The sequence below is a fragment of the Myxine glutinosa genome, chromosome 9 (assembly GCF_964187855.1).
Source record: "Myxine glutinosa chromosome 9, kmMyxGlut1.1, whole genome shotgun sequence".
Classification (NCBI taxonomy): Eukaryota; Metazoa; Chordata; class Myxini; order Myxiniformes; family Myxinidae; genus Myxine; species Myxine glutinosa.
Genome location: NC_136269.1, coordinates 6,556,384 through 6,582,974, shown reverse-complemented (window position 1 = coordinate 6,582,974; position 26,591 = coordinate 6,556,384). Strand labels below are relative to the sequence as shown.

The following is a 26,591-nucleotide window of genomic DNA, read 5'->3' as shown; positions in this document are numbered from 1 at the left end:
TCTCAGATGCGTTATACCGGCGAGTATACCCTCCTTCGGGGCATTGACCGGGTTCTTGGCCGGTATCCCCTTGCCCTCCTCGAGGTCCGGAGTGACATTTTTAAGGGTCCAGTGACCTGTGTGGTGGTACCCTACTACCCGATACCCGGGGTCTCCTTGCTGATTGGCAATGATGCCATGGCCAGGGAGGAGTCATTGACTCTGACCTGTGGGGGGGTCACTAGATCCCAGAGTAAACAGGCGGAGAGAGTGGCGGAGTCAGACATGTCTTCACTCTGGTCCGAGGAGCCTAGCGCCTCGACTCCAGTTCCCGACGGTGACGTTGCGTCAGCTGAAGTCCACCCGAGCCTCCCGTCAAGCCACCCTCAGGTGCCGTGCTCCTCAGGGACCGCTCCCGCCATGTCGCGATTCAGCAGGAACGCTAATGCTAAGGTATATGTGGGAAACCTGGGCAATGGAGCAGCGAAAGCCGAGCTAGGGAGGGTCTTCGAACATTACGGACCACTCCGCAACGTATGGGTTGCTCGAAACCCACCTGGATTTGCAGTTGTTGAGTTTGAAGAGCCACGAGATGCTGAAGATTCGGTCAGAGGCCTTGATGGAAGGTTAATTTGCGGATCGCGTGTGTGCGTCGAGATGTCGAATGGCATGTCGCGGCGGCCTCGTTTCAGACGCCCTTTGGTCCGCAGGCCTTTCGACCCGAACGATCGATGTTACCAGTGCGGTGAAAGGGGTCATTACGCATATGACTGTTGTTCTCGACACCGGAGGAGTACCCGCCGCTCTAGGTCTCGGCCCGTTTCCTTCCTGTCAACGCTTCCCCCAACTTGAGTTTGGCCCCCTTGCCTCTCTATTGTGCTTTGTGTGAAGTGTAACTCTTGTAGGGTAGATATTAATGTGGTGTATGGTGTTAAAATTTGTGTGTGAAAAAAAAAAACCAAACTGGTTCATTGTTAACCTGTTAATGCCTGTGCGTTAATAATTGCGTTATTGTTGCGCTATTGCGTTGCGTTGTATTGTTGCGTTGTTGCGTTATTGTTGTTAATAAGTGTTAATAATTGTTAATTGCGTTAATTGCCTGTTAGCGATTACCGCCATCATCTTGCCATGTGATTTGCACCTACTACAAATACTGGTTTTAAAAACGCCGTCTATTCGACGGGGTTTTTACTTAGGGGGGGAGGACTGTGAGAAACCACCGGTGAAACCACCTGTTCTCACCCAGATTTGGTGCCCCGCCCACCGCGTGACGTGGCCTCCTTGGAGCCTCACGCGATCGGGAGGCGATTCGGCACGTGATTGGTGGAGAGTCCAGAGAGCGCGGTCGCCATCTTATGCAACGGACGCGACTCTCGAAGGCTCCGAGTGGGAAATAGATAAAGGGATTTCCCTTAATCTTCACGACAGCCGCGTTGGGCTGATCGTTTACCGTTCTGTATTTTACGAGTGAGTAACTCCGGAAGAGAACGAGTGATTCCCGGATCTCGTGGATTGGAACCGTGAGTCAGATATTGCCTGCGTCGTGTTGGAGCTGCTGGCCGACCGTTCCTGCAGGCCTTGTGCGGTGTATTCCACTCTGTTACCCTCCGAGTCCCGGAGATCGTCGATTGGAACCGCGAGTGATCTTGCCTGCGTCCTGTTTGGAGCTTCTGGGGCCGACAGTTCCTGCAGGCTTGGTGCGGTGTATTCCACTCTGTTACCCTCCGAGTCCCGGAGATCGTCGATTGGAACCGCGAGTGATCTTGCCTGCGTCCTGTTTGGAGCTTCTGGGGCCGACAGTTCCTGCAGGCTTTGTGCAGTGTATTCCATTCTGTTACCATTTATGGTTTTTGTGATCGAGCCAATAAAGCATCGTGCCTTACCCCTAGAAGGCCGATTAAAACACAATTGTGTTTATTGAGTTCTCTCTGTCCACTCCGTGGACTACTTGAAGCCCGGACATTAACGTCCGTATTCCGTGCTGGGAACCATTTCACAGCCGGGATCGCGACAATATATATATATATATAAAGTCACGTGAAAAAGTAAGTACACCCTATGTAAAGTTTTGACTTTATCAACATATTTCAACATACAGCTATTTGATCTTCATTTCAACAATATTGATAGATAATGGTGATATAATATAACAAATATCATGAAACATTTACATTTTGTAGTCCATTGTATAATTTAAATAAACATGCAAATTTCGCATGTGGAAAAAGTAAGTACACCATTGGCTCTAATAGGTAGTATTGCCCCCTTTGGCAGAAACAACCTCAAGTACCGTATTTTCCGGTGTATCAACCGCACCCCCGATTTTTTACTTTAAAAAAAAAAAAAAAAAAATCAGGAAAATTTAAAAAAGAGAAGAGAATAAATAAATAAAATGGAAAGCGAAATATGATGAAAGGAAAGAGAGACTGAAGACAGAGAAAGAGTGAAAACACATGAAATGAGTTGAAAGAGAATTTAAAAAACATTATAATTATTCTTTCTTGCCAATGTGGGGCCCTGAAAAGGGCCGTTGGGTTTTGGCTCTTGCCAATGTGGGGCCCTGAAAAGGGCCGTTGGGTTTAGTCTCTAAAATCCAAAGAAGTCCTCGACATCCGTTTCTTCAGTCCAATCCGAGTCGGGGTAGGCGAGATCCTCGTCGTCGTTATCCTCTTCTCAATCGTCGGAAAAGGGCCGTTGGGTTTAGGCTCTAAAATCCGAAGAAGTCCTCGTCATCTGTTTCTTCAGTCCAATCCGAGTCGGGGTAGGCGAGATCATCGTCGTCGTTATCCTCTTCTCCATCGTCGGTCACTGCCACTTCATCCTCCCAGATGATGTCATCTTGAGTGCCATCAAGGGCATTAGATATGCAGCACTTGAGGAAGGCCCGCTCGATGATGGCTGCCGGCAACTCCTCCCAGACCTTCAGTATCCAGCTACAGATCGTCGGGAGGTCCACCTTCCTCATCCTCCCAGTCTTGGTGAAGGTCTTGTCCCCCGACAGCATCCACTCCGACCAACAGCGCCGCAGACCGTCTTTGAACGGCTTGTTGACTGAAACGTCTAGCGGCTGCAGCAGCGACGTCATGCCACCCAGGATCATCACCAGATCAGTGTTGAGCCCCCTCAGCGTTGACTTGGTCTCCTCTGTCTTGTGACAACGGAAGGCGTCGAGGACGAGCATGCTCCGTCGCCGTGAAAGCCCACCAACTCGTCTCCCCCACACGACGCGGAGCCAGTCATCTACCAGCACTTGGTCCATCCACCCCTTGGCCTGGGCACGAACGATTACACCCGGAGGAAATTTATCCTTTGGTAGCGTCTTCCTCTTGAAGATGATATACGGCGGCAGCTTTCCCCCCATCAGCGGTGCACGCTAGCATAACCGTAAAACGATCTTTCTCATGACCCGTTGTAGTGATGGACACCGACTTGTCACCTTTGGCCGAGATGGTGGTCCCTCGAGACACATCGAAGGTCAGCGGCGTCTGATCTGCGTTGCTGATGCGGCTTAGGGGATAGTCGTGCTGCTTGCGGAACTTGATCACGAACTTCTGAAAATTAGCAGTCTTCTCTGCTATGTCATCAGGGAGACTCTGTGCGATGTGGGTTCGCCGGCGAATGGAAAGGCCATGACGACCCATGAACCTGTACGCCCAAGACGTACTGGCCGTGAAGTCATCGACCCCTGTTTCCCTGGCGATGAGTCGGGCCTGGAGTCGCAACGCTAGTGTCGCGATGGCGTGTCCCTCGGCTCGCTTCTCTCTCACCCACATTAGCAGTCTCTCCTTCAAGGCCGGCCACTGGGCTGCTTTGCCCCTCATCGCCTTCTTCTTTTTCGGCATCGTCTCCAGCGTCTGCTTGTTAGTCCGCCAGCGTCTAATGACGGACTCGTCGATTCCGAAGTGTCGGCCGGCCGCCCGATTACTAAACTCTACTGCAAACCTGCAGGCACGGAGCTTGAAAGCTGCTGTGAATGATCACGGTGCCATCTCGTGGTCTTGGTCAGGATAGAACCGAATGGTGAAGCTTGGTCTTGGTAAGGATAGAAGCGAATGGTGAATCTTGGTCTTGATAGCTCGAACAGGATAGAACGAATGGTGAAACTCCCCGTTGACCTCTCCGTTTTATACATTCGCCCAGCCCATGCGGCGGCATCAAAGCCGACTTCAATAGGTAATACCGCGGCGTTGGTTAGACAATAGGTACGTCATAATGTCCCATGCAAAACATCCTGTTTACCATGTTGACGCTTTTGTTTTGTGACTTAATCCTGTCTTTATTTAGCACACTCTATTCACTATGTGACTTGTCATTCAAAGAGGACGAGTGAAAGTACACATTTTCACAAACACGCATAGAAAAATCAAATATTACAAACTTCAAACTTTCTTGTATTTTGACTGGCAGCAGTAATCGGCGTTGAACCTACCTTAGTAACGTAATTGACGATCATTCATCATTGTATCCCTGCAACCCCAAAGGAATATAAAGATTACGTCCCGTTGATATGACAGTTTTTAATGCGCAAATTTTTCTGTTACTGTGTATCAACCGCACCCCCTTTTTTAGGGTCTTCCCGTCGGTAAAAAACCGCGGTTGATACACCGGAAAATACGGTAGGCGTTTCTTATAACTGTCTACCAGTCTCTGACATCGACTGGGAGAAATTTGTCCCCTCTCCTCCATGCAGAAGTCTTTCAGCTGTGCGATGTTTGAGGGGTTTCTGGCATGCACAGCTCGTTTCAAATCCCCCCACAACATCTCGATGGGATTTCGATTCGGGCTTTGACTTGGCCATTCCAGAACCCTCCATTTCTTTCTTTTCAGCCATTCCTTGGTGGTTTTACAGGTATGTTTAGGGTCATTGTCATGTTGCAAGGTCCACCTTCGGTTGAGCTTCAACGTTCCGACAGATGGCCTCACATTATCCTCAAGCACCCTCTGGTACAATGAAGAATTCATAGTGGATTCTATGATGGTGAGCTGCCCAGGCCCTGATGCAGCAAAGCTGCCCCAAACTATAATATTTCCACCACCATGCTTTACAGTTGGTACCAGGTTCTTGTGGTAAAATGCTGTCTTTGGTTTTCGCCAAACATGTCTTCTGGTACTGTGGCCAAGTAGCTCTACCTTTGACTCATCTGTCCAGAGCACATTGTTCCAGAAGTGCTGGTATTTGCCTGGGTGTTCATTGGCAAACTTTAGTCTTGCTCTGATGTTCTTTCTGGACAGCAAAGGTTTCCTCCTGGCACACCTCCCATGTAGATCAAATTTGTGCAGCCTCTTTATAATGGTGGACTCGTGCACTTTGACATCAACAGTTGCAAGAGCTACCTGTAGGTCCCGTGATGACATTCTGGGGTTCTTCGAGACTTTTTTCAGCAACTTGCGGTCTGCTCTCGGGCTGAACTTGCTGGGGCGGCCTGGCCTGAACAAGTTGGCAGTTGTTTGGAATCTTCTCCCCTTGTAGATGATCTTCCGGACAGTCAAATGATTGATTTCAAATTGTTTGGAGATCTATTTAAATCCCTTCCCAGACTCGTAGGCATCTATAACCTTCTTTCTGAAGGCCTCAGAGAGCTCTTTTGATCTAGGCATGGTGACGCCACACACTTCAACAACAAAGAGCAAACCAAACTAAATGTCTGAGGTTTAAATAAGACAGGTTCCTCCAAGATCCTCTCTAACAATGTTCTAATCATTTGCACCTGAGCTGGTGCACCTGATTCTAATTTTAGGTATTTGAAGTAGTGATAAATGTCGGGGTGTACTTACTTTTTCCACATGCGAAATTTGCATTTATGTTTATTTAAATTATACAATGGACTACAAAATGTAAATGTTTCATGATATTTGTTATATTATATCACCTTTATCTATCAATATTGTTGAAATGAAGATCAAATAACTGTATGTTGAAATATGTTGAAAAAGTCAAAACTTTACATGGGGTGTACTTACTTTTTCACGTGACTGTATACATACACATATTATACATACATACACTACAGGTCAAAAGTTTTAGAACACCTCAATTTTTCCACTTTTTATTGAAATTTACACAGCTTAATGTCTCAATGTACTCTGAAATTAAGCGTAGAGCAAATAAACAATTTGAGATAAAAAAGAAATCATAGAATCATTTTGTTTAACAAAATTTAATTTAAATTTTTGACTCAGCAAAGTAGCCACATTTTGCAGATATAACCGCCGAACACACTCGTGGCATTCTTTCTACAATGGAAATCAAATATTGTTCGGGAAGTTCTTCCCAACACTGTTGCAGAAGTTCCCACAAATGCGTTGCACTTGTAGGTTGCTTTGCTTTCACCCTTCTGTCCAGTTCATCCCAAACCAGCTCGATGGGGTTTAAGTTTGGAGACTGTGCTGGCCATTCCATGATTTGAAGCCTACCGTCTTGTTCTTTACCTCGAAGGTAGTTTTGACATAGCCTGGAGGTGTGTTTAGGGTCATTATCTTGCTGTAGGATGAACCCCTGACCAACTAGGCGTATACCAGAGGGTATTGCATGGTGCTGCATGGCGTAGAGCATGGCGTAGAGCAGCAACGAAGGCTGGAAAGGGTGCAAATGCGAATGGTTTGGTGGATGTGTGGAGTATCGTTGATAGAGAGGAATAAAAATGATGAATTGCGAAAGATGATGGGAATAGAGCCTGTGATTGATGCTGTGAAGAGAAACAGGTTGAGATGGTTTGGTCATGTGTTGAGGAAGGATGAAAGTGACTGGTTGAGAAGAGTGATGGAAATGAATGTAGAAGGAAGTAGAGGATGGGGAAGACCGAGAAAGGCTTGGCTAAAGATGGTGGAAGAAGAAATGCGGGCAAGGGGGTTAACAAGGAGAGATGCAGAAAATAGGGCAAAATGGAGAAGATTGTCATGGGGACCGCAAGGCTAACCCCCGCTCTCGCAGGGAAAATGGCCTTAACATGCATGTTGTTATTGTTGTTGTTGTATTGCATGGCGCTGCAAAATGCTGTGGTAGCCCTTTTGGTTCAGGGTGCCAGTCACTCTGTGCAAGTCGCCGACTCTGGATCCAGCAAAAGAGCCCCAGACCATCACGCTTCCTCCTCCATGTTTGACAGTTGGTGTCACACACTGAGGAACCATCCTTTCGCCAACTCGACGGCGTACAAAAACCCTGTGTGATGAACCAAATATTTCAAATTTTGATTCATCGGTCCATAAGAACTTCTTCCAGTCTTCAGTAGTCCACTGGCGGTGCTTCATGGCCCAGGCAAGCCACTTTTTCTTATTTTGCCATCTTAGCAATGGCTTTCTTGCTGACACTCGACCTGTCAAACCTGCAGCTCGAAGTCATCTCTTCACCGTTGAAACTGAGACTTGCTTACTTCGACCAGTGTTAAGCTGTGCTTGAAGCTGTTGTCCTGTGAGCCGCCTGACAACCCAAAATCTAATAAGTTCATCTTTACATCATTATACATACCTGTACCAAGTTTCAATTGGATCAGCTGTTCTTAAGTTATAGATCTATTTAGATTAAGTTATAGATTTATAGATACTAGGACGTGCCCGTACGTGGGTGCCCGTACGTGCGTGCAAAAAAGCATGCGTGCAAACAACAACAAAAAAAAACGTTGAAACCACGTGGCAGTAACGACCACAGAACCCCCCCCCCCTCTATTTACATGAAATGGTTTGGTCCATTCGCAACGACCACAGAACCCCCCCCCCCCCCCCCCCCCCCTCTATTTACATGAAATGGTTTGGTCCATTCGCAAAGCCAAAGCGAACGGCGAACGGCTAAATCGCCATAGCTCGGTAACTACTTCTCCGATTAATTTCAAACCTTGAAAAGGCACATCCTCGGGTCCCCAGCAATATACCTGGCAAGTTTCAAGTATATCGGACCGGTAGTTGTCGAGAAACAGCGGTCACAGACAAACACACACACACACACACACACACACACACACACACACAGACACACACACACAGAGATTACTGGAATTATAGATAGATTATAGATTAAGTTATAGATCTATTACAGACTTTGACATTTAACCTTTGACCAATGATCCCAAAATCTAATCACAATCTTTACAACATTATAAATACCCGTTCCAAGTTTTAATTAGATCACGTCAGCAGTTCCCAAGTTATAGACCGATTACAGACTTTGACCTATTGATCCCAAACTCTAATCAGTTAATCTTTACATCAGTGTCCATAAGTGTACCAAATTTGGTCAGAATCCCATCACTGGTTCCCAAGTTATCGCGGTAAAAGTATTTTGACCTAACATGACCTCTGACCTTTGGCGTTTGACCTTGTGACCCCAAAATCGAATCAGTTCATCTATACCTCATTGTGCATACCTGTGCCAGGTTTGACAAAGATCCCTTCAGTCGTTCTCAAGTTATCGCGGGAACGAAAACCTATGACGGACAGCCGGACGGACAACCTGAAAACAAAATCACTCATAGAGCGACACTTGGCAAAAGAGAACAAAGTAGAATGACACTCGGTAGAGCATCCTTCTGATCTCCAAAATAGTTGGTGGTTGAATTCAGTTACCTGATATGAAAACCCTATTCAAATTTCAAGTCAATCGGATGAAAATTGAGGATTAATTATTTAATTATTCGATTAATGACTTCATTAAATTTTTTTAAGTTACAGATTCGGATGACACGGAGGTGGTTTCGGTATTCTGTTAGCCAATTGGTTAATTATTTAATTTTTTATGATTTATTATTTATTTATTTTCATGATTAATCATTCATTTATTTTCTTTCTCATCTGGGCAATATCTCAGGCACCTTTTGAGCAAGGGAGCTAATATTTGGACACGACAGTGAACAAGTGATGTGCGTCAAAAGGATGTTTTTGATTTATTGATTAATCAATAAATCAATTAATTATTTATTGATTAATCAATTCATTATTTATTTATTTTCAATGTATGGCATATTTAATTAATATTCAAAAAAGTTACAGCTTCAGATGAGGCACTGGTGGTTTAGGTATGCTATTAGCCAATTGATTAAGAAAATATTTTATGATCACTATTTATTGATTTTAATTATGCAATTAATCAATAAATTATTGTACACCTCTCCCTCCCAATACAGTCTCTATGCGCTGCATGGCGGTATAGCCGGGCACCGAAGACGCCCCTGGCAATGCCACGCTCGAGGATGTTATTTATTTAAATGGCATGGGAGCGGTGTACTTTGAATGTATATGTACTTGTTATTTATTTATTTTCATTAATTAATCTTTTCTTTTTTTTTTCTCATCTGGGAAATATCTCAGGCACCTTTTGAGCTAAGAAGCAGGATATTTTGGATTTGTTGATTAATCAATTTGTCAATTCATTATTTATTGATTGATCAATTATTTATTTAATTTTTTCCGATTAATGGCTTATCTAATTAATTTTTTCTAAAAGTTACAGCTTCGCAAATTGTAAATTGTACATTTAATTGTACATCAAAAAATTAATTGTACATTTTATTAATTTGTGTTATTCATATTCTCATAATAGAGGTTTGTTGAAGATTTGATGACAAAAGCTCAAATGGTAAAAACGTTCTGGCCCGGACAGACAAACTGAAGCTCAAATAATAAATATAAGGCCTATCTATTAGTCATTATTACTGCCCTTTCACATTTTGATGCAATTTTTTATTATTTTCTCCATTTTCTCATCATTAAGATTTGTTGAAAATTTGATGACATAACCTAAATGGTTAAAAATATATATTTTATGGTCTGGAGATGCGCGCACGCACACATCTCCCGCTGCGCAGGGCGTGCGCTGGAGATGACATTACATATACTGTACTGGATTAACGGGAAAAAGTTTGCCGTATGTACCGAATAAACAGCCAGAAAACATGGCACAGCAAGTAAAGTCAAATTAAAGAGGTCGAATTTGATTGCAACGCACGATGCATAGCCACATACGTGCCTAGCTCAAAACAAATAAATTATTCCGCACTTGCTAAGCCACTGTTAACGAACGGTATATTTTCAAGGCTCACCTGCGCACGGGCCCACACACGCCATGCACTCAGCATGCTACCAAGGAGTTCAACATCCTGAATCACAGCGTGCGTTTCGGGGTCCAACTCAAAACGCGAATGCTCGGGGTCCCAGCTGAGCACACTGCAATCACAGGCTGCATCCAGCAGCACCTGCCACACAGCACAATCATCACAGAGAGTCAACTCATAACGAATGCAATGGTCACATATCCTAATCCTTTCACAATGTTTACTTTTTAAGGTATTCAAATGCAATGTGCTAGGTCAACTTCAACTGAGCCAAACCAATTAATTATCATGGTCAGCAGGGTTATAAAGTACACGACAAAAACAAAACTTAATATCATTCACTCATCATTACCAATTGGAAGTAATGATGTATAATTACCTGACATCAGTTATGATGCCCTTCAGAAAACAACAAACAAACGAACGGATACGCATTCAAAATCATTGCGGAACACTAACGAGGTACAACCCTTTTAACATTTCAACATTTAACATTGTAGTAATGACCTATTCTGCTGTACGTTCAAGTACATCGATGATGGATGCATTTAATGTCTAAATGAGCTCCACGACCAAATCCCATGGCATTCTTGAATGAGTCTTGTATGAGCCATTGTATTTAACATGATGGAGATGATCAAATCTTTTGTGACCACAATACAAACAACAACAACAACAGGCATTTTAAGGCCATTTTCCCTGCAAGAGCGGGGGTTAGCCTTGCGGTCCCCATGACAATCTTCTCCATTTTGCCCTATTTTCTGCATCTCCCCTTGTTAACCCCCTTGCCCACATTTCAGATGTCTTTCTCGGTCTTCCCCGTCCTCTACTTCCTTCTACATTCATTTCCATCACTCTTCTCAACCAGTCACTTTCATCCTTCCTCAACACATGACCAAACCATCTCAACCTGTTCCTCTTCACAGCATCAATCACAGGCTCTACTTTGTGAGCACAATGGTAGTCGAAAAAGGTTGAACAATTCAAGAACAAAACTAGCATATTCTGCAACTTAATCGTGTAACAATCATGAATGTAGCTTCATTCACCCTTGACCTTTGCTTCAATCAGATGGCATGCATTTTCGATCCTGAATGCTGAACTCGAAACAAAGAGAGTTGGGCTTACAGACTCGAAACCCTGTAACTTTTAAGACTTCCCAGTAGGAACTGAAATAAACACCATAATTAAATAATGATACAAAATATATACAACAAAAACCCGAGAATGGTACTTGACAGAGCACATACCTCCACCAGACTGAACAGTTTACATTTTGTATCTCACCGATAGGCCGGATCTAAATCTGGGTCTTCACCAAAATCGAATCGATTAGTCCTTGTGACACACCAAACCTGTCCAATAAGTTTCGTCCGAATCAGTCCACAATGTTTTGAGATATCGTTCTATATATAGTTTTTGGCTCCATCTCTCAATGGGGGAAGAATCACTAAAAAAAATTCTAGAATGCGGATCCAGATCCGCCGGATCTTAACCAAAATCTAATCAATTCATCCTTGTCACATACTCACTCAACTTGTCCAACAAGTTTCATCCAAATCAGTCGACAACTGTTTGAGATATCCTGCTCACAGCCAGACAGACAGTGGTGAAAACATAACCTCCGACCACCTTAGGTGGTGGAGGTAATAAAAAGTGTTCACAAGGGGAAGTCATCCATGCAGTTGAACAACACTTTGAAAAGGACTTCTTCGAAAGGCGATTCAATATTCACTGGTTTGCCACGAGCACTCCGCAAAGGACCGTTCGGATAAAGATCCACAACATGCAATTTCCTCATTAGAATTGGAGTCAGCGACAAGAAAGGCCACTGAAGGGAGCGTTGACGACTATTAGACCATCACGTTTATTATACAGGAAGAAAACACACCATGTATATGCTCAACATGGTGAACGCACCATCAGCACCGAAACAAAGACAGACAGCATGCTTTTAATAATGGTAGAGCGAAGAATATTGGTGAATATATCAAGAAAATCGTTTGGATATCTGGGGAATGTCTGTGCCGTTCCTTGCGAAGAAAGTGCAAATCAAATGCAGTGGCTCAAAGTTTTACAAATAGCATTTGCAAATCTGTCAGGCCGTGGCGCAAACTAGCAAAACGCCACTCTAGGTATTAAATCATGACAGCCGCACATGCCTCGGCATCTTCTCAACTCAATACTTAAGATTTATACACTCGGGACTTGCGCTGGTGCGGTCTTTCATTCCTTTTGCACAAAAAACACATATCTGCATCTGAGGAAATATCTCTCGTTCAAAACCCTACAAAATCTTACATTTTAACATGATGAACTATTTGCAAAATATTTATAGTTTATTTATATGTCTGCAAGAGTCTGTCTTCTGCAGAATATAAAACTAGCCCTGCGGGGGACTGATGGTTGTTTCCCCATGGTTTCTGAGAAGAGGTTTAAAATAAATTACCTGAATTTGAGGCAAAACCCCCCCTTATCAGCCTCTTATAGCGGACAGATCCGGATGGAGAGTACAACGGCATGTGACCTCAATGTTCTGATGTATCGTACCAAATTTGGTTCATATTGGTCGTGTAGTGTGTGAGGAAAATATGTTTGAATGAATATCAGGGATTCTGGGAGGGGCCCATGGCCCCTTTCCAGGGGAGATATGAACATGCGGAGCTCAACTTAAGGTTAGGCCATGGTCCCAATGCCTCGTGGAGAGTTTGGTCTCAATCTGTCAAGTGGTTTTTGAGAAAAACATTTTTGAATGAATACCAATATTTGGGGGAAAACTCCCCTTTCACCCCCCTTATAGGGGGCTCATCTGGCTGGGGAGCACAGCCCATTTAGACCTTGCTGTCCTAATGCATCGTACCAAATCCGGTCAATATTGGTCGGATAGTTTGAGAGGAGATGTTTCAGATAAAATGTCAACGACGTACATATGTATGCACAGATGGATGGCCGGACATCAGGACCCACTGAGGATATTTCAGAGAAATACTCCAAAATAATCTAAAATTGATGCATCATGTGCATCAGAAATTTCAATTTATAGACTAACATTGTACAACAGAGCAGGCCTTCATTCTTTACCAGTCTCAAAATCACACAATCATTCTGAAACAATTACCTCAATCATCATGGGGTGGTGGGGTGGAGGCCCCCCTCTGGGGGCACTCGTTAGGGCTACTAGACCGTGGGAGCGCTTGGCGATGGACTTCAAAGGGCCGCTGCCAATGTCGAGCAACTCTCGCTATCTGCTCACTATCGTCGATGAGTATTCCCGATTCCCCTTTGCTTACACGTGCGGGGATATGTCGGCTGCCACGGTTATTCGGTGCCTGCAGAATTTGTTTTCTATGTTCGGGTATCCGGCCTACGTGCATACCGATCGGGGTGCGGTGTTCCTGTCCCAGGAGGTGAGGGGCTACTTGCTCCAGCATAATGTCGCTTCGAGCTACACCACCCCGTACCAGCCCCAAGCGAATGGACAGATCGAATGCTTTAATGGGATTATATGGCGGGCCGTCATGCTAAGCCTTCGGACCCTCGGCCGAGGCCTCGATAAATGGGCGTGGTCACTACCTGCCGCTCTAAACTCGATCCGGGCTCTCCTATGTACTGCCACCAACCAGGCTCCTCACGAACGACTGTTCCACCACCCTAGAAGCTCCGGCAGTATCCAATCTTTACCCAGCTGGCTCGCTGAACCGGGGCCCGCCTATCTCAAACGAGCGGTTCGCGCTAGCAAGTACGACCCCCTTGTTGACAAGGTGCAGGTCCTCCAGGCTAATCCCGAGCATGCTCGCGTGTTAACGGCGGATGGCCGCGAGTCTACTGTCTCCGTACGCCATCTCGCCCCATGTGGGGACGACGACGACAGGGATATCGACGAACCCGTCTTCGAGTCTATGGACTCTATTGAAGCTTCCCCTATGGAACTACCACTGTTACGCCCGTCGTCCCCCGCTCCCGTGCCCGAAGGCGCAGGGGCGCCCCCTCCGACTCCAACCTCCGGCGGCTATTCCGACGCGGGGGACTCCGGGCTAGGGGACGCCGTGCCCGGTAGATTCCGAACACGAACTGGCAGGGAGGTTCGCCGCCCCGACCGCTACGGGTGGACCGACTGACGTGGATTGACGTGACCCATTCGATTATTGCTGATGCTTGCTTGCAACCTGCCGAGCGGCAGTATAGTTCTAACGGCGGGGAGAATGTAGTGAAATTATACCAAGGTGAACCCAGGGGTGCTCGCTACGGAAGGGGGCGTCTATAAGACCCGGGACAACCGGGGCGCGCGGACACTTCAGCGGAACTCACTGTGACATTATCCAGTAGTTTGAATGGTATGTACGCCCCAAATGCTGCGCTGACAATGCGCTGCGCTAACCATTGTTATATTGAATCAACCATTGCTGGTCATGAAATGCTCTGATTTAATGCCTGTTGCATGCATGTATTCTTACAGGATGTACTGCAGATCTAAATGATATTAAAACCTACCCAGAGGTCAAGTCGTGTCTGAGCTTGATTTTCACGACAGGGGGCATGAGAGAGACAGAGCAAGACAGAGGGTTAGAGAGAGGAAGAGAGAGGAAGACAGGGGGTTAGAGAGAGGAAGAGAGAGAGAGAAAGAGAGAGGAAGACAGGGTTAGAGAGAGGAAGACAGAGGGTTAGAGAGAGGAAGACAGAGGGTTAGAGAGAGGAAGACAGAGGGTTAGAGAGACGAAGACAGAGGGTTAGAGAGAGGAAGACAGAGGGTTAGAGAGAGGAAGACAGAGGGTTAGAGAGAGGAAGACAGAGGGTTAGAGAGAGGAAGACAGAGGGTTAGAGAGAGGAAGACAGAGGGTTAGAGAGAGGAAGACAGAGGGTTAGAGAGAGGAAGACAGAGGGTTAGAGAGAGGAAGACAGAGGGTTAGAGAGAGGAAGACAGGGGTTAGAGAGAGGAAGACAGGGGTTAGAGAGAGGAAGACAGAGGGTTGGAGAGAGGAAGACAGAGGGTTAGAGAGAGGAAAAGACCTGGACAAAATCACAGACTGGTCAAACAAGTGGAACATGTATTTCAATCCTGACAAATCTCACACTCTTACTATGTCTCTCTGAAAAGACCGTCTGGACAACCCTACCATCTACTTTCTCAACAATCCTCTCCAAGAAGTTCTGTCGTTCAAGCTTTTGGGTCTCACTATCTGCCATGATCTTTCTTGGGAAAACCACATGTCAAATCTGGCCTCCAAAGCCAGTCGCCGACTGTGCATCCTCCGTCGTGCGAAGTCCTTCCTTGGCACACCTGAGCTCCTCACCACATACAAGGCTTTCATCTGCAGCTCAATAGAATACTGTTCTCCCCTCTGAGCCGGTGCTCCTGCCTCACACCTAGCTCGGCTTCACGCTGTTGAAACCAAAGCTTTCACAATCATTGGAATCTCCTGCGATGAAGCTAACTCCGAGGGCCTTTCACTCACTCACCGCAGGCAGGTTGGTGATCTTTATGTCTTCTACCGACTCATCTCCGGCCTTTCCCCCCCCCCCCCAGCTCTCTCCATGCTCTGTCCCCCAAATATTCCTACAGCTCGCACAAGATCTGCCAGCAACCCTCTTATGGTTAAACTGCCAATATCAAGACTCTCTGCTCACTTTCGCTCTTTCATTCCTCTCTTCTCCCACCTCTGGAACAAACTCCCTCACACTCTTCATTCCCACTCCTCCCTCCAGGTCGTTAAAACAGATGTTCACCACCATCTCTTATCGTCCCCCATCCAAAACCTTGATCTTTTCTACCCCCGCTAATTTCATCCCAGATCCACTTTTATGAAATACCAACTTCTTTCCTGGAAGTCCTTGCAGTGTCCACGTGTTTTCTACTTCTCCCACCTCCCCCCAAGCCCTCTGCCTTCCACGGATCTCCTGTTATCCCTGCTGTCAAATGTTGTACTTGTGTGCTTCCCTCTCTCTCCCCATCTTGTCCACCGCTCCCCTTATTATATGTTTTATGTGTCTGTTTGCTTTTTTGTGAATAATGTTCGCTCTTTCACGAGCCTCGATATTGTGTACAAAAAAACAACAAAAAAAACACCAATATCATTATTGTGGCCTGGCAGTAATAGGACTGGAAGACCAACCTTGAGGACATGGAAGCCAACGTAAGCTCTGGGCTTTCCAAGCACTTGAAAAAGCATCGCATGGCCACGATCGGCTGTGAGCTCGTTCCAGCGACGTTGGTGTCGTTTAGCTAGGCTGAGCACTGACTGCAAGGCACAGGCCTGAGCCTGCTCACTCGTGCACAGCTCAACTACCTGCCAGGTGGGTCAAAACGATAACACTGCATGCCAATAAAATAGAGAACTCTGCTTGCTGGTCATAACATTACATTTTGTACTAATTTGACTTGTTTCATGGAATGGGTCATAAAACAATATTTTATTGACAATCTATATTATAAAAGGAGCCGTGTCTGTCTGTCTGTCTGTCTGTCTGTCTGTCGTGTTTAACTTGAGAACAAATTAACCGATTTCAATAAATCCAACTACAGTGGATTTGGGTAACTCCCAGGAGTGTTTGTGACCCAAAAAGTATTGAATTTTTTTTTTATGGGTACATGGACACTCGTGTTAAAACTGCAAATGCCAACATGTGACGTTGGTTATCACTGCACGGAGAGCAGGATCTCCCAGGAAACAGCATTCAATTCAAATTTATTTGTTCCTCGATCATAAAGTGGTATTCCGAAACAGAAAGACAGACAGACAGACAGAAATGAACCAATTGCTTAACCCCGCTTTTCGCTTGGCATGCGCGGGGTAATTAGAAACAGTCATAACTGAGAACTCACCCGAGCAAAGAGAAAGATGAAAGCTCCGATGCATCCAACATTGTACAAGCTCACTTGCAGTCCCTGATGCACTCTTGGATACAGAGATACCAGTACAGATGTTCCTGCAGCAAGTGGAACATCACGTGGGATAGGTGGTTGGCGGTACAAAGATGGACGCTTCAGCCCTCGACCAGGTGAGGGATATTCGTATGTCGTGTATGTAGCCGGCACACCGGGAGAATAAGCGAGGCAGACTGAGGTCTGGAGAACACGGAAGATAAAATCACATTGAACCACTCAACCAAGTCAACAGCACACCACCCACAACGCACACAAATTCACCTCACACCAACTTGCTTTGCTTTAAGTGTCCCGACAACATTCATTGTCAAACATTATAAACCAGTATGAAGTCGATGGCACGCCATTGCAAATCCCCACGCTTCCCACCTTAAGAAAAGTTGAAAGACGTGCAAAAAGTTCCACTAGGAATAACCCAATATCAAATTTTGAGTTAAACCACCTTTCCATTTTGACTACTGTGACCTTAAGTCTCTCCCCCCTGAGCATGGACCCTGGGTCAAATCCAAAAAATGGTTAAATATCTCATGCATCCCCAAGGTTGATTGCATAGAAAAAGTTTCATGAGAAAAAGTTAAAATCGGCCCGGAATTGAATTTTTCAGTATTTGACCTTTTGTAAAAAAAAAAAAAAAGTAAAATGTAAAAATGTAAATGTAAAAACATAAGGAAAAATCACTGGGGATTATCCTTAAGCCCTATCTAATTAACACAAAACAACCCTCCATGAGGTGACACATAAACAACCTTAAGCTCACAGGTTCCCTGCTTATGTACATCGAGATGTCTTCGACATGTCACACGGTCCATGTTAATCTATACATTCCTATCTCCATTATGGCAATTCGTCACCTAACCCCACAAGCGTAACAATATTATTGTTCTTCATTGTATTTCTAAAGGGCCGAAATGCTGCACCCCATACAAATACTATTGAGATTGATGTCAACATCACGAGATAACAAAATAAAACAGATACAAGACGACAACTTCAACATTCAAACAGGAAGGGATAAAGCTTGGAAAGTTACTTCAAGCGGCGGCTAAAGATTCGGGAATCACTTAAGCAATGATTTAAACTTAAAAAAAAAAATCCTTTGATCTGAAGGATACAACTTTGGAATTTCTAATAAAGTGATGCTTAAAATTACAAGCATAGGTGATCGAACAATGCATCCAGAAACTCACACTGAGGGATGACAGGTTCAGTCCTTGACCCCTGACCAGCAGGTCCTGAAGCTGACCAGTGCGCAAAATATCCAAATCCGCGTATCTCGTATACAATGGAGGCGGCACCCCCAGCTTACAAGGCAACACAGAACGCAGGTCAGGTCCACAGGAGTAAAGATGGAATGCCAACAAGGAGTCTAGTACAGCATCTGGTAAGAGGTTGCCAGGAAGAAGGGGTGGAAGGAAGTGATGGAAGGAGAAGCAAGATGGGATTTTGTTGATTTTCATGACGTGTCAAAGTTGTGTTTTAGTTTGAAAAATTATATTCCAGGCAATAACATCGGAAACTAGCTCAACTCATTCAATGAAAAGAACAGTATGGAGTTACATCGAGAATGAAAATCTGTTTGAAAATTAGGTCGCAGCATTGAATTAAGCACAGGTAAAAAGACACTCAACTACAGCTTTCTCTGGAAAGGTCACAATCTTTGGACCTGAGAAGTGTTCAGTTTACCTAAAATTGCACTGGACAGGTAAGATATCCCCAGCAACAGGTGAAACAAGCAGTCTCGCGGTGCTACCATGAGGTCACAATGCAAGTGATATTGTATTGACTCCTCAAAGAATGCTCCCTAATATCCAATAATATGTGCGGCCTACCGGACAATTAAACTAGAACGGCACTCAGTAGAGTTCGTAGGCTGAACAATTTACGATTTGTATCGCACTGATAGGCCGGATCTGGATCCGGAACTGGACAAAACCGAATCGACTTGTTCTTGTCACCGAACCAACTCATCCAACTAGTTTTGTGAACTCATCCAAAACTTTTTGAGAAATCATGCTATATATCATTTTGGCCCCATTTATCAATTGTGAAGAATCATTTTTAAAATCATAGCATCTGGACCTTCACCAAAATCTAATTGATTCGTCCTCGTCACACACCTAACATTCTCCACCAAATTTCGTCCGAATCCGTCCATACATTTTTGAGATATCCTGCTCAAAGTCAAATAAACAGAAGTGAAAACATAATCCCTTCGACCTTTGGTGGCAGAGGTAACAATGCAACAAATGAGTTTCAGTGCTGGTGTAATTCCAGGTATGTAAGCCATACATCCCAAATATTAAAGGACGAAATTAAGCAGCATGTGCCATTGGCAATTCGTAGTAGTCAAGCTACAGGTCGTGTACAACCAGCTCATGCGTGCAAGGAACCAACTACAATGCTCACTCAAAGCTGCGTCTCTGCGATCGGACCGCAGTTGCTGAATAATCCGGAGTGACCTGAAAATATCACTTGGATTTGGTTCTGATCATGGCCCGAGCACACGGTTCAGCACATCTACGCATGCTTGAACACATCGGTGCACACACTAAGTCCCGTTCTCCGTAAGCAAAGGTAATTTGTACAAATGCTTCGCTTGGTTTCCAACTAAATCACTGTAACAAGTCTGGGGTTACCCAGTTCATACAGTCCCTCAAGGCCATGCCGTTTATTGACGGTAATCATCGTCAGCCATGTGAACCAATCAGCAACCACATGCGAGCAAAAATTGCTTCCATCTTTATTTCCGGTGTCCTTACGATTTCCTGATGAGAGCCAGACGAAGAGTTTTTCAGAAATTTTGAAATTCCATGTTATAAAACGACTCTTTCCATTAAATATCAAAGAGATTATACAGACATGGCATTTAATATGGAATATTTTTTTTGTGGGGGTGAACTTACTTTTCAAGATGTCTTAGAACCAAAAGTTCATTGGAATTATGTTGAAATTATTCTAAATTTTGTTAATGTGACCTTTAAAAGAAACAAAAACCACATTTGACATTTCGAAACAAATAAATTGATTCTTGAAAGTGATGTAAACTGATATCGAACTCAATTCATGGACAGTACTGTGTTAAACTTCTGTACGTTTTCCAGAAGTATCTCTTTATTTTACACATTAGCCAAATTTTTTTTTAACATAAACAAAAGTTAAATTACGACTGGGATTACGGACAGTAAAATTACAGTTCAGTACTTCGGGTAACCCCCACGAGCATTCAAGAGAGCACGTACACGTTGAGGCATGCTGTTCACGAGCTTTGCCAAGGTTTGGACAGGAATCGCTTGCCATGCAGTGACAAATAGCCTGCTGCAATTCACGCACAGATGTCGTCTGCTGCTCCAAGTGGTCGATTTGACGCGTTCATTCTGCCCACAAGTTCTCTATCGGATTCATATCCGGGGACATGGCAGGCCACTCAATATGCTCTACACCACGGTCAGCAAGAAAGTGTTGGATCATGCGAGCATGATGAGGCCGTGCATTGTCATCTTGGAAGACAAAGTTTCCTCGAAAGGCTGCACGAGCAAATGGAAGCAATGTTTCTTCCAGAATGGCCCTGTACTTGAACTGGTTCAGGTTTGCATTCAGAACAACCAGGGCAGTTTTTCCCCCTGCATGAAAAGCAGCCCAAACGGTCACCCCACCACCTCCAGCTTGAACTCTTGGCACTATACAATCTTTGTTGTAGGCTTCATGCACTTGTCTGCGCACTCGGACGCGGCCATCTCGACGATAGACCAGAAATCTAGACTCGTCACTGAAGATCACGTGATTCCAGTGTCGTGGCTGCCATTGACGGTGCTCTCTGGCCCACTGCAATCGGCGCTGGCGGTGTTGTCTGGTCAGGCGTGGCTTTCTCAGGGTACGCCTGGCACGATAGCCTGCTTGAACCAGTCGTTGGTTGACTAGCCTTCTGGATACAGGCACATTTGTCAGTTGCTGCCACTCAGCCTTGAGCCAATTAGCTGACTTGGTACGGCCATTGCGGACTAACCGGTGCAGCTGGCGATCATCCCTCCTTGTGGTTCTGCGGAGACGTCCTAGCCTCAGTATTGGAGTAGGGACACCCCTCTGAGCATTTCGTTTCGGGATCTTTGACACCTGACCTTGAGTGATGCCATACTGCCGAGCAATAGCATGCTGTTTCATGCCGTAATTTCGTAAAGCCACCACTCCATGACAAACAGCATTGTCGAGTTGACGGACCATCTCCAGAGGAAGCGGCAATAACCTTTGGAGACGTGCAGCAGTTGTTTTCCACTAATACAAAATGCAACAACCCTTGTATACCCGACTGTGAAGCAAATCATCAAATGCACCTGTCCGTACATTTTGCCATGCCACCTGTGATATAATCCTGTTGTTGACTTCTTGCTGCGACAGACAATCAGTGACATGGTTCTTTGAACAAATAAATCACCAAAGTGTAAAAGAAACTCACCAGATTGATATACTGAGTTAAGAAAGTAAACCCAAGTCAAGAAAAATATATATATTCCATATTAAATGCCAAGTCTGTAGTACAAATAGGAAACGGTCACACATCTATGTTTCAGAGCATCGTGTTCCTGAGGAAAAAAACTGACGAAGTGGCAATGAATTAATAACAAAAGTAATAACAACACTAATGTCGGTAGGATAATAACATAACATAAGATAATATTAATGTTGTTACAAAGCAATATTAATACTGTTGTGTGTCTGCCCTGTAGTGAACACCACAGGGCGACATGGATGACCAAACAAGCTTTAACTCCAAGGCGTTCAATCCAATGGCGGACCTTTACTCGCGAGGGAAAGGAGGATGACGAACTTACCTGGATGGCTTCCATCCGATGTCTTCGCACCTGGATAATAAATTAACTCAAACCGACACGAATTAAAATGTACAAAAATACCGGCTTTATTGAAGAATGCCGGTAACAAAGAATGCACAATTAAAACTATGATTCCTAACCAGGACGTCCCCATACAGATTCGAATACAGCCAAAGGGAGAAATAACTGTGAAAATAAATGCGTTAGTTTGTGGGCACTTAGCTCTGAGCAGCTCTTGAACCTCATCAGGAATCATCCCGGTTCGTCACAGGCCTCTCACGTCCTTGCGCGGGAACCACAGGCTGCGCTGCCGCGAGTAAGAACTAGGCCTCCTGTGCAGTCTGTGTCTCTCGCCGCCGAGCGCGTTTAGCAAGCGGCACCCGTTCCACTCGCCCCCGCCCGCCAATGAACTCCCCCTGCGCGGGAGCGCCACGAACTCCGACCGCCCGCCGTGAAATCCCGAAGCAGAGCGAGACACGAAATCGCGACCGCTCACCACCAAAGCCAGAAGATGCGAGGAAATCAAGAGAGACAGCCAAGAGGGATTCATGAACTTCGACCGTTCATTGTTGAATCCCAAAAATCAGAGCAAGCAAAGAGAGATAAAATTGTGGTGTCTCAATGAATGTCCCTCACTCAAGAGGCCAAAATGTCAGGGAGAGCGTTCTTTTATACTCAAGGCTCTGACGTCATCCGTGCCTACTCCACCAATCCCATAGTCCAATCTTAGCAGTCCTTGCTCCAATCAACCCTGGAACAATCACTCTTCTTCGAGGTGTGGCATTACGGCCCTGCCTGCTTGATGTGGCGATGTCGCGGCTGGCAGTGCCAGCGGTATTGTTCAATGTCCCGGTTCCGGTCGCTTTTATTTAGTGCTATAAATGCGTGATTGCCTGGCTTTGTCTGTGTGTGCTGTTGGTGTCATAAGGAACAGAGGAAAAAAAAAAAACCAGAGGCCATTACATACAGGGGATTAATTACCCATAATCCCTAACTAATTAACATAACCCCACCCCTCGTGATGGGAATGAAGATACGTGCTTACACGACATACGGTCTACCGGATCCCTACTTATGATACATGGGGTTTCTTCTTCTTCATGACAGTTGGAGCACACTGCCTATGCAATTCTACCTGGACTAAGGTAATCACTGCCTACCCCCTACAAATGTAATACTAACTAGAACAGTTCGTATAATGATCGGCTTCCAGGCAAAATGGCTGCCATACCACATGACTGATTATATCATCATTTTCAATTAATTTTCCTCATGGGTAGTTGATCACATCTGTAAATTTTAATTTGGATCAGTTAAGTGGTTTTGGAAATATAGGTTTACAAATTTTTTTTGGCCAAACCACGTGACCGATGACGTAGTTTTTCGCAAACTTTTATCCCCATGGCTTGGTGATCATAATTGTAAAATTTTGTGTTGATCTGTTCAGCGGTTCTGGAGAAGAAGATGTTTAAAGTTTATGTCATAGGCAATGGCAGCCAATACGTCAAAATTGCAAAAACAAAATTCATGATGCACTAGGTTACATTGGTATCTATAATGAGTTAAAGTTTTGTAGAGATAGCTCTAACAGTTTTCTCGGAATAGTCTCCACAAAATGTGTGAGAATAATAATAATCCTTGCAAGAACAATAGGCTTCCAGTGGGAACCTCACAGGAAGCCAAATAACACGAATGAAAATGGCATAATATTAATGTTATGACAAGACAATATCCCCCCTCCACAAAGGGTTTTGCAATATAATTCTCTATAATTCTCTCATCTTATATATCTCTCTCATCTCTCATCTGGTGAAGGTCCAGATGAGAATTAAATATAATTCTCTCATCTCCTCTTCCTGTCCAGGCTGGAGCTCCTCAAGAGTGTTCTGGGCAATTCCTCAAGGCAAAAATAGTGGGCTGAGAGCACTTTCCGGCCTCAAACCTATGTTCACATTGAACTCCTCCAACATCCCAGGACCAACCAAAACTCTTCCCTTTGTTCCCTTTGTTCCCTTCTACGTCCCTTCCACCAACCTCACTTCTGCCTCCGGCACTCCCATCCATCTCAATGTCGCAATCACCAACTCTCTCGAGACAGTGTTGTAGGCCGTCTCCAAATCCACAAATCCCCATGCCATTTCACCTTGCACTTCCAACCTCTTCTCCACCAGCTGTCTAAGCACGAACCTCCCATCTGTAGTTTTCCTACCCTTTCTAAACCCCTGCTGCTCTTCTCTGATCTCCTTCTCCACATTCTCCCTTATCCTCCCATCCATAATCCTATCCAGTACCTTCATCACATGACTAAGGAGTGTAATGCCCCTGGACTTCCTCAGATCTTGAACATTCCCCTTCCATATCGGCACAATTAACCCTGTCCTCCACTCCTCCGGAAATTAACCATCTCTCATACATACATTCAACAACCTCTTCGTCCACCTGACTCCGACTTTTCCCGCTGCAATTATCATCTCTGTAAACATCTCATCAATGCCTGGTGCGCTTCCATTTTTCATCCTCTTCAATGCCGTCTGCACTTCCTCTTCCGTGATCTCCACCAACTCCACTTTCCCCTCTACATAACTCTGTAGCTCCAGCTCCCCGTTGCTTCTTCCTGGTTCAACAGCAACAGCTGAAATATCATTCCCACACCTTCAATACTGCGCCATTCTCTGTCACTAGCCTCCCCCCACAATCCTTAATCACCACCCCCACTCCACCTCCTCTTCATGTCCCCACTATCTTCGTCCCTGTCACGAGGCAATTCATCTTCCTCCCATCGCCCCTTCCAATGTGCTGTACACCTCATCTTCCATATTATTCCTCACCTTTTCCACAGCTCTCATTGCTGCTTTCTTCGTGATCTGTATAAATGTAATATGTATAAAATCTGTATAAAAATTAAACGTGATCTGTATAAATTTTTACGAGTTAGCTTCTTTGTTTTTTAAGCGATCTTCTTTACATATTGTCCAGGATTCTTCACTCACTCTACCATGATGAAAAGCATCCTGTTCATCTTTGTTTCAATGATGGTACTTTCACCATGTTGGGCATACAAGTGGCGTATGTTCTTCCTGTATAATCATCATGAGATGGTGGAATAATCGGCAAAGATCCCTTTTTATGAGTTTTATGAAAAAGGAAAATCAATCACTCGTTTCATCAATTTCACAATGATTATTTTGGCCTAGTATTTAATCTCACAGACCATCAGAAATCACCACAAGAAGGAAGAGAACCATGGATAGAACAAATGTTGTTTTCTTTTCTCATTCCATATCATAATCGATGGCGTTATGGTTGAAGCGTCTGCTCTGAGTCTGGGAAGTCGGTTGTTCAAATCACAGCTAATTCATCCCAAATATTTTGAAAATGGTACCTGCTGCTACCTTGATTGATGCTCAGCATGTAAAAAAAGGATAGAGCATGGACAAACAACCATAACTTGTTCTGCAAGAATCTTCAGGATTGGAAACAAACAAAGAACAAACGAAGAACAGGAACAACGACAACAGATAGAAAGACAACAAATAAAAAAAACAGGAAGAACAATCAGAGAAACAACAATAACAGGAATAACAACAAGGAAGAGCAAGAGGAAAAGCAAGAGGAAGAGCAAGAGGAAGAGCAAGAAGAGCAAGAAAAAGAGCAAGAAAAAGAGCAAGAAAAAGAGCAAGAAAAAAGAGCAAGAAAAAAGAGCAAGAAAAAAGAGCAAGAAAAAGAGCAAGAAAAGGAGGAATGACAAGAGCAAGAACAAGAGGAAGAACAAAAGGCAGAACAAAAGGAAGACAAAAAGGAAGAACAAAAGGAAGAACAAAAGGAAGAACAAAAGGAAGAAATTCAGATGCGATGAAACAATAAAAGGAATCAATGGGATAGCCAGGAACGCATCAGTGCATTTCATCAAACGTTACTTGACATGGAATACCTTAGTATAGAAAACACACACCTGCCTTCTATCATTGCAATCAATGCATACCAAGGCATGGTATGGTATAGTGTGGCATGGAAATAGAGAACAGGTTTCTGAAGTCTTTGAAATGTGGAAAATGGGTTTTTTCAAACACATTGTGACAAGTCTAATGTCATTGTCTATAATCTATATGATGCATTGCAATGATAATTACAAGCTTGACAACAAACTCGATAAAATGTGGAAGGGTCTAGGGATGCAATATGGTAGGAATAGTAGAGAATCCTACCCCGAAACTATCAATACTTGGTAGTAGATATGAGTGAAAAGGGTCAGGCTGCAATTAGGGACAGGAGGTACTCACAAGATATAAAATGGCCGTGGAATAGAATCATGCACTTAATCTGAACAGCCACAGCAATCACAAAATAAAGATTGAATGGAGAAAATCCGTACCATTAAAAACCAGGAGGTTTCCCAAACTCCATGAGCAACCAAAGTGATCAACATCCTCCTGGCAAGCCACCGAATGACCAACAAAACAGAAGGTCTTTAACTTATCCGAAGGTAGTCCAGCTTTGCGTGAAAGCTGCGCGGCAAAGTCCAAAGCTACTTCTGAATTCCTATAGGGAAAATGAAACACATTAAACTTCCTTATAGGCTTATTGTGAGCAGAATTTTGCACAAACAGGTGAAGTGTTCTTTGTTATGTTACTATGGCAACCATTGCTTAATATACTGGTGTGTCAGAAATAGAGAGCAAATATTATCCACAAAACCTTTCAGAAGAATACGTTCTCACTAGCATGTGGGGATAGGAGGATAGAGAGGTGGAGCAGAGAGAGTGGCTGAACATTCCCCAACATACCCCATTGACAATTTATTAAATGGTCAAAAATGGAGAGTGGAGATCCAAATCAAACAAAATTTTAACGTAGAATTAAGAA

The 26,591-nt window shown here is 44.3% G+C and overlaps 1 protein-coding gene across 1 annotated transcript in view; it reads right to left on the bottom strand.

Moving 5' to 3' along the window:
- The window catches only part of LYST (lysosomal trafficking regulator), a 457,799-nt gene that overhangs the window by 217,101 nt on the left and 214,107 nt on the right, over positions 1 to 26,591 (bottom strand). Inside the window, exons 16-20 of the mRNA XM_078785068.1 lie at positions 26,101 to 26,267; positions 18,090 to 18,280; positions 16,840 to 17,082; positions 16,130 to 16,303; positions 10,008 to 10,160 (exon numbers count right to left, since the gene is read on the bottom strand). Of these exons, the coding sequence (XP_078641194.1) occupies positions 10,008 to 10,160; positions 16,130 to 16,303; positions 16,840 to 17,082; positions 18,090 to 18,280; positions 26,101 to 26,267 (928 nt within the window). The remainder of the gene's footprint in view (positions 1 to 10,007; positions 10,161 to 16,129; positions 16,304 to 16,839; positions 17,083 to 18,089; positions 18,281 to 26,100; positions 26,268 to 26,591) is intronic.